Genomic DNA, 8,647 nt, shown 5'->3' with positions numbered 1-8,647 from the left:
GCAGACTTTAACTCTCCTTTTTTTGATCTCATTTGCAGGACTGGACACTTCTGGGCAGGGTCAGCACAGACAGACTGCAAGATCTCAGCAGCTTGATTCTCATCTTAGAGCAGCGCCACAAACTCAAAATAACTTCAGTGTTGTCATTAGAGTTGCACTAGGTAAAGCAGCAGCATGGAAATCACTATCAAAGTGAACGATGGACCAGTGGAGAATGGAAATTATTAAAAAAACCCCTTTACTGTTTAAGATTCACCCTGAAAACAGCAAATATAAGATAGCTGTCAATATACAGAGCTTATCTGCCTCTGCAAGATTTTACGATACTGCGTTTAGCTAATGTGGCTAATAAAAGAAAACAAACTTGACAAAAACAAACCCATGAGGACAGTTTAAGACAATAGATTAAGCCACCTGCATTATTTCCTGTGCAATTAAACTCTGCAATTAGTATACAGTAGGAAAAATACCAAAATGGTGATAGTATCGCTTATCTGGTTCTCTAGTGAATCAAATTTACAGCCACCCCCGCCATACACAGTATGTTAACTCTTCGCACCGTGGGTATGTACAACTCTGAAATATAAAATTAGTTGCTTTTGAAGGACACTGAGCTCCCTCTGGTGAAGGCATAACAAGTTTATTAAGTAAGCACCACCTCTGGAAGTATAATCCCTTCTGGCTTCTTCTACGGAGTTTATTGGTTCAGTTTTCCTAACCATGAGCATCATTAGGGCAATGCAGTAATTAAGAGTTGTTAGAAAGTGAATTCTCAAACTGCAGATTAGAAAATTAAACTATTTCCTGATTACATATTAATGGAGCACAACAATAGCAGTTGCCATAAGCTTGGAAGGCAACCAAGGGATAAATCTGTGTACTTAATTACCATAAACAATGGCTGCATAGAAATGAAGTTTTATGCACATTCCCTTCTGTAATATGTCTGATATCAGTACACACTTGACAATTCTTGTTCAATTATCTCTATTATTTAATGCGCTGTGAACGGCTCTGTGTAAATAAAATTAACCACCCCAATTACTTTGAATTCATCTAGGGACAACGTAATAAAAAATGTGAAGAATTCTGTATGCCTATTAATCTAAAACATTACAGAAGCTTTCACCAGATTTTCTTGTCTGTATTTATTTTGTCTACATTTATTTTAGTGCACTGCTAATTCAATTACATTTACCATCAGTGGTCAATCAGCAGCAGCAGAGGTTTGGTTTTTTTTAATTTCATTAATCCTTATACAGTACCACAAACATGCTCATCCATTGGTAAGGTACAGGATCTCACATGGAAAATACAAATATGCTTCTACTTGAATTTGGGAGCTTGCAGTTAATCAGAAAAACAATTAAAAACACTTCATACCCTGTGGTCAGATAACAAAATATCTGATAGCTGCAATTTTTTTTTCAAATAGCTGTTTTTGCAATTAGTGAAAAAATAGTGACCGAAAAAGAGCTAAATTTAGATTAGAGATTTGTAAACTAGGCTTCTTTGGTTTTTATTCTAATTGTATTACATGATAATTCTGCATTTTAATTGGCACTTGGATATCAAGATGATAGACACCTTAAAATACAATGACAGAAGAATTTTCAGTGGAGAAAGACACTGTCAGAAGTAGAGACAAAACTATTTTGTCCATAATGGGTTAGGCACAACATGGGTAAGTACAATCCTGAAGAAAGCAAGATAATCCTGTCATCGTTTAATGTCAAGCCATTATAATAGAGGAAGAAGGGAAATCAATGATATTAGATTATGTGATTTTTATACTCAATCATACAACTCATTCCTCTTACTTGAACCTCTGCGCTGTGTTTTCTCTAAACACACGCACCCACCAAATTTTTTGTGACAGTGTATTTCATAGTGTATGTTGCAAAACCCCTTCTATATAGGTAACTCTTACATGTATCCAGACAGGGATAGCAAACGAGCCATCAGCTTATTCAATGGAGTTCAAGGCACTGAAGCACTGATTCCCTTCACAGTTTTGCAATGTACCAGTAAACTACATTTCACTGGAACAAGGTGAGATTACATTTTCATTTTAAGTGCTAAGACCAAGGACTGAGGTTACGCCACCAGTGACATAAATTACTGGATATTAATAAAAGTGTGACTATTCAGATTCAAATGGAAATCAGCAACCCGGGAATTTTAATAACTTTTATTTTTTCACACATCTTAGAAAAGTGTTTCTAGTCAAATCATGAGCAGCTGGCACTGGAAATGCAAAGCTTCAGCCAGTTCCAAACTCTTTGCCTGGCTGATGAACTTTGAAAATATCAGCTCCCCTTTGGCCAAGAGCCAGAAACTCAGCTTCCCCAGCCAAAAAGGCTGTCTTGCAGGGCTGGAAAATGGCAATGCATGTGCAGACAAGGACCTGGGCTCTCTTCCTACAGCCCCGTTTCCATTAGATGCCCTTTTCCTAATGCAGGGCAGAAGATGCAAGGGCAGCAGCCGAAGGGATCTCTCCGCAACCCAGGTTGCATCCTAGGGATTGGACTAGAGCGCATCACGTCGGGGACTCCTCTCCTCCTGGTCCATGGCAGAAAGGGAGTGGGGCACGGAGAACCTCCAAGATCCACTCCTTGCAGCTACCCACAGCCACTGTCACCCTAGTAAAGCTAGGGTGGCATTTTCAAACTTTTATTTGCAATTGTAAGTGCCAGGAACTTTCACTAAAAAGTAAGCAGAGTGTCTAACAAAGTCAAAGAGTGCCATGAGCTGGAATCTAACCAAGAACATAAATCGTCTATACTTCCAGCTGCTTCCCTTTCGGTGAAAGCTAGGAATTCTTCCACATTTACCAAAGCCTGCATTGTCCAGGGGCTGGTCACTATATCTTTCTCGTCTTACCACTAACCTGTAGTAAGGAAATTCCCACCTGTTTTAATGCATTGATACATGGGAGCAGGAGACAAAGTCTTTTCCTGTGAAATGAATGTAGCCAGAATAGATATTCAAACTGCAGCCTGAAACAATCCCTCCTGGCTGAGCAACAAAAAGGACTCTCAAACTCAGAGGATAAAGAGCTGCCAGGTGGCAGAGTCTCCCCACTGGAAAAAAACCACCCCCAGTTTTGTGCTGGAGAAGGATGAGAAGAAAAATAGAGTGCTTTCTTCCTAGTAAAAGTCTAATAAAGAACAGGGCCAAGCACAGTGGAGAAGGAAAAGATGGTCCAGTCCCCAGCAGACACAACCGGGACAAGCAGACCACGCTCTACCTTCTTCTTGAATTTAATTTCAAGGCAATGACTGAGTCATGATGTGAGTCTCCCAGTTGTTTCATTTATCTTGTATGGTTTTGGCACACATGGAAACAAACCTGGAAATCCCAATACAAGATGTGCTCCTATGCTGATGGGGACAATGATCCTGCAAACATTTGTTAGGACAATTCAGTGTAAGCCCTTGCCCACACAGTTATACAAACATGGCACCCTGCTTCAGCTGTCAAGGAATAAGGTCAGCAGAGACTCTTACTTGCTTGAGGCTCCCCAGTATTACAACCCCAAGCAGTACAAGTTCAAGAAAGAGATGTGCTTAAAAGAGAATGTTAATTATACAACCAGTTCATTTGTGGTTCTTGTCCTTCATGTTGTGTTTCCAGCATCTTTCAGCTATGCTTGCCCATGTGACCACCTGGTTCCTAAAGCCTACATTTTCAGAAAAACCAAATATCAAAAGACTTTTTAGCACACCTCTGAGAGCTGCAACATTTCATGTTTCTCATCTTTCTGGTATATACCAATACCTAGGGGAGTATTTGCAAAACCCCAAGATCATCATCAATAGCCCTTCAGGGCTTTTCTAGCTATCAGGCTGTGGTTACCTTCTTCCTTCAAACCTGGGTTTACAGACCACTTGGTGGTCTGTGGCAAGCTGGCAGGTCATATCATGTTGACTCATCTTTTTTGTTTCCAGATTTCTCTCTCAGGCAGTCAGACACTCAGCTGAAGCAGCCCCAGACCCTTACAGAAGAAGCTGGGCATAACACAGAGGCACAAACTCCTTATTTGTCTGTATTAGGAATTATTTCCTGAAGAGAGGTAGGGAAGAAAAACAAGTGCTATCCTGACAAAGAGAGCCACTAATGAGATGAGATACAGCAGATCCTCTGAAGCAACTGCAGTAGGTACCAGAGAGGGAGAGAGAAGGTGCAGGCAGGAGAAGAGCCTGCAGGAAAGTGAGGCAGATGAGGAGCAGGTGGAAGGGGACTGCACATGGGGCACAGAAACAGAGCTGACACAACAGTGTTTTAAAGGCATAGCAAAAAGAAATGTTCAGATTTTTTTCCACTACCATATCACATCAAGGGCTGTTAAAAAAAAAAACCAACAACCAACAAACCTCCTAATACTACTTTTCCATGTAAGCAACTGCAGTCACTGCCACAAGGATGTTGTCTGATGACAAATGGGATATTGATTGGCAGGGGAGGTGGTACACAAGATAGGCTCTGTTAAGATGTGAACCATAGTTAGCGAAGTTTGAGAATCCCTGCTTTCAAGGCTATAAAGTTAACTATAAGTAAGAAACTCCACTTTTCACATGTTTTATCCTAAATCATGTTTTTAAGCTGAGAACATAAATAGGATCTTTATCAAGGACTTGTCAAATCATTTGCTTTAAGTTAAACCCTGAATGCTCAGGAAATGATCAAGAATATAACAGTAACTTTTTTATTATGGCTGCACCACTTGTCCCCTTATCCCCAGTAAAAGAAGCAATGGGTATTCATTAGTATTCCTGTTACAACGCTTACAGCTATGCTGTATAAGCCACTCTAGCTGTGTGCTAGAGTCCCCATTTTATGCAGGATACTTAAAAGAAACATCATCTCATTGTGTGTATGACATGGAGAATACAGCAACTTTTGTCATACTTCAAAATACAAGAAATTAAAAACCATAAGAAAAGTAAGAAATCTCTTTTAAAATGGAATAAACAACAAATCAAATAACAACATGGTTATTAGAGTTTTAAAAATCCCCAAGTGCTGTGCTGATTACTCCATATACATCTAGAGGCAGTATTCAGCATTCATATAAGACTTGTGAAACATTGTACTGGCTCTTTTGTGCAGAACATATATTTCACAAATATAACAAAGTACACAAGAAAGTGCAGAATAATATACACACATTTGCTCTAGCTCAATAACTAAAGGTCATGTAATGCATTTGAAAAAGTACTTCAAAAGACTGTAACAGGTAAAAGTCCTACTAAACAATTCAGGACAGAAGAAGTTTCTGAGTTACATGTTTTTGTAAAACTATTTTAAAAAGTCAAACCACCTGAGCACATGAGAAAGTAAATACATTTAAAAAACCACCCCAATATTTGGATGCATGTGGCAAACTCACTTCAAAGTACTGAACTTTAACTGAAGTCTATTCATCTGTATTTCAAAACATAACACTGGATTCAAATGTACTTTAAAGTCTCTTATTTCAGTTAAAGACAGGCTTCAAGTTTATAACATCAGATACACATATAACTTATAAAGACGATTTATCCACGAAGTAATTTGGACCAACTAACTTTTTTTCCCAATGGACAGGAACAACACTTTCTGGACCTACGATATTATTTATTTTTGAAATATCAAAGCACCATTTGTTTCCAACTGATGCGGTTAAACCCCTCCATCTCTGATGACCATCACCACTTAATATCCATCTAACATTCATTGCGGAAGTCAAAATCATCAAGCTTTTAACAAAAAATCACCCATACACTTTAATCCTTTCAACTGCACCTACAACACCAAGTATTACAGACTTTTAAAACCCGCTCTCCTGAAAATAAATAAATAAATAAAATAATTGTGGAGCATCAGTAACCAGATAGTATTCTCAAATTTCAGTGATCTAGTCAATGGAGCCTTCCCCATGTACTGTGCTCTGTTTCATGCAGTACATGGCTTTAGCTGTCCAAATCTTTTTTTCCCCACTGAATCAGTAGAACAGTGAAGATCTTACTTTTTTTTTTTATTTTTTTTTTTTTTTTTAAGCAGTGGCATATCAATGAGGCACAGATGTGTATTCCAACTCTGCATGGATGAGCACACTGTTCAATAGTGCTGGCTCACACGGTATCAGGGCAAGTTATCACTTCCCATGAAGGCACTCTTATCACCAGGGCCCAGAGAGGTGGCTGCAAATCGCAGCCTTTTTATTTTCAAGGCAGTTTTGCTGAACATTCAGGCTTCAAAGATTCACACTTCCAAAACTCTATAAGAGTTTGTGAACGCTCAATTTGCCAAAACTGTTTACAGTGTAATTGGGCACCGTACCTGTGTCCATGAGATAGCGAAGGCGCTTCTCCACCAGCGCGGCACGGGTGTCAATTTGCTTTTGCTCATTCTCTAGTGCTGCCAATTCTCCTACAACATACTGACTGGTGTCTTTGAACCCTTTCTGTTAAAGAGAACAAACAAGAAGAAAAAACATCACTTGTAAGTTGCATTTTTCCTTTCCACAAACACTTAGTAAGGCACTTACCTAAACAACCAAATATCATGCTCGCTACCAAAAAGCTAGCACTTACATTTCATAAACTTTACGATTTTGCCAAATGTCCTTATTTGTTTATTAAAACACCCCGGTTTTTCTTTAGGGAACATTTGATTTTGCAGTTTTTTACTACCTGGCTGGCTTTTTGAAATTCCTCTAATTTATTTCTAAGTACACAAAAGCTGCTGTAACAAAGCATAATGAAAGGAAACGTAATCCAAATAAAGCACTATTTAACATGCCATTTCTACTCCATTCAGGTCTTATTCAATTTTAAAACACTAACTTTAGGGGCTAGAAGAACTAGCATGAAAGTCTCTAGTGACAATTAAAAAGTGGGCTTTTGAGATTAAAACCAAACCCAAAACAAGCTCCCTGGCTTGTTTAGCTCCTCTGGGTCAACTGTAATGCCGACGCTCACCAGCCCGGGCTATTGTGCCTCTCTGGGTTTCTCTGACTGCAGGCAATTGTCCTGCTACATGGTGATCTGTAAAAATACCACTAATTACTCTAACTGTGATTCTTATCCTGAGAAGTGGTGACAAACAGCACTGGGCAGACGCTCAGGTGCATGGGGACTAACTCAAGCTGTCCTGCCCCTGCGCCGGCTCACACTCAGCCAGGAGGCTGCCCTGGGATGCCAAGCTGATAAATCCTATTGAACCTTATCAAGAAAGCTGTGGAAACACTAACGAGTCAAGTTTGCCTCTTTACCCTAGAACTTCTCAGCATTGCACATGACCACACAAATCTCCAAATATTTCCAAAGCGATTTGGCTGTCTCGCTAGGAGCCTGAGAACAGTCATTTAGTACCTCCAAGTTATTCTCATGTGGCTCAACAACTTTCACCACGGTGTTCTGGCTGTACCGAGTTATCATGGGCTTTATACAATGCTGAAATGTCATTCCTGAAGCATGTTTTTTGATAAGTTAGGGAAAAAAATATTACTCCTCCTGAGTAACCCCATCCACTTCTTCCTCTTTCCTCCTACTCCTGCCCCAGAGCTTCAGAGAACGGTTTAAAGTTGGGAAAAAAACCCCTAGCAAAATGATTCCATGTTTCATCTGCACTCTGTAAAGGATGCAACTAAAATCACTGTCCTTTGGGAACAGAAAAATATACCATGTTGTTTTTTTTTTTTTTAAACGAGGCTTATTTCCCTACTGGAGGCTAACTTTTTGCTGCGTAAGGGCCTCAAATACTTTCACCAGACGTTTTCAATTGGTTTTCTGTAAATGTGTCTGAAATAATCAATTCAGCTTCATATTCAGGCAACAGGTATAATAATCACATCAGAATATTATTTCAAATAAAGACATGTTCAAAGTGAAGGCTAATGGCATGGCTGAGGTCCCAGGACCAGTAACGAGCACAGAACTTTGAAATTTAGTGTATCTGAATTTAAGCACAGTATCAGCTCTAACGGAAACCCCTTCTCTGTCTGTCGTATAGCCAGAAAAACAACAACAAAACTCGCTGAGAGCAGTCCCTGAAGAAAAAAAAATCAGTCTGGGGAGTCAAGGTGATGTGCAGTATATTGCCTTTCATCAACTATAATTAATTGAAAATAGTATGAAAACTTCCCTAATGTCAGCATGCATAATTGTTAACAATTGTTATTAGAAGATGAAAAGAAATGCTGTGTCAGGCTGAAATATCCCAAGAGTTCATGTGTATCATCTGCATATATAATGTGAACTTACTGTGCCAGACCTTTTCAGCTCTGCAAAAGTACAAATGGGCTAAAAATAACTCCGGCTCATAAAAAGTTCAATGTTTTGGTGTAGACATGACAGCAGTACAAAATCGCTACTGAGCTCTAGATTGCTTCAGCAAAAACGACAAATGTGTTTAGATAAATTGTGGAGAGCAACTAACGACCACCATCAAAGGCTGTGTTGCGTTTTCAGACAAAAAAAATTCAGGTTAAAACTTGTTCTTCCTGCTTCTGTCCTGCAGCTGTCCATCAAAACCAGCTTTCTCCCTGCGGTCTATCAAATATTTCCCTCACAAATCAATTTTACACATGATCAGCCCATACCCCTACTGAGCTGAACCTCCCCGTTAATTAAGTGAAGAAATTACCATATATATTATATTA

At 39.2% G+C, this 8,647-nt stretch overlaps 1 protein-coding gene across 13 annotated transcripts in view; it reads right to left on the bottom strand.

Annotated features, from left to right (window-relative positions):
• Window positions 1–8,647, bottom strand: part of EHBP1 (EH domain binding protein 1) — a 228,162-nt gene that overhangs the window by 30,685 nt on the left and 188,830 nt on the right. For all 13 annotated transcript variants that reach the window (XR_012041725.1, XM_072857323.1, XM_072857324.1 and 10 more), the window contains one exon: window positions 6,325–6,448. Coding sequence is in view for 12 of the 13 variants with exons in the window: in XM_072857323.1 (XP_072713424.1) it covers window positions 6,325–6,448 (124 nt within the window). In the remaining variant the exon portion in view is untranslated. The remainder of the gene's footprint in view (window positions 1–6,324; window positions 6,449–8,647) is intronic.

This window comes from Ciconia boyciana, chromosome 3 (genome assembly GCF_034638445.1).
Source record: "Ciconia boyciana chromosome 3, ASM3463844v1, whole genome shotgun sequence".
Taxonomy (NCBI): Eukaryota; Metazoa; Chordata; class Aves; order Ciconiiformes; family Ciconiidae; genus Ciconia; species Ciconia boyciana.
The sequence above is the reverse complement of the archived record's forward strand: the minus strand, read 5'-3'. Positions and strand labels throughout refer to the sequence as shown.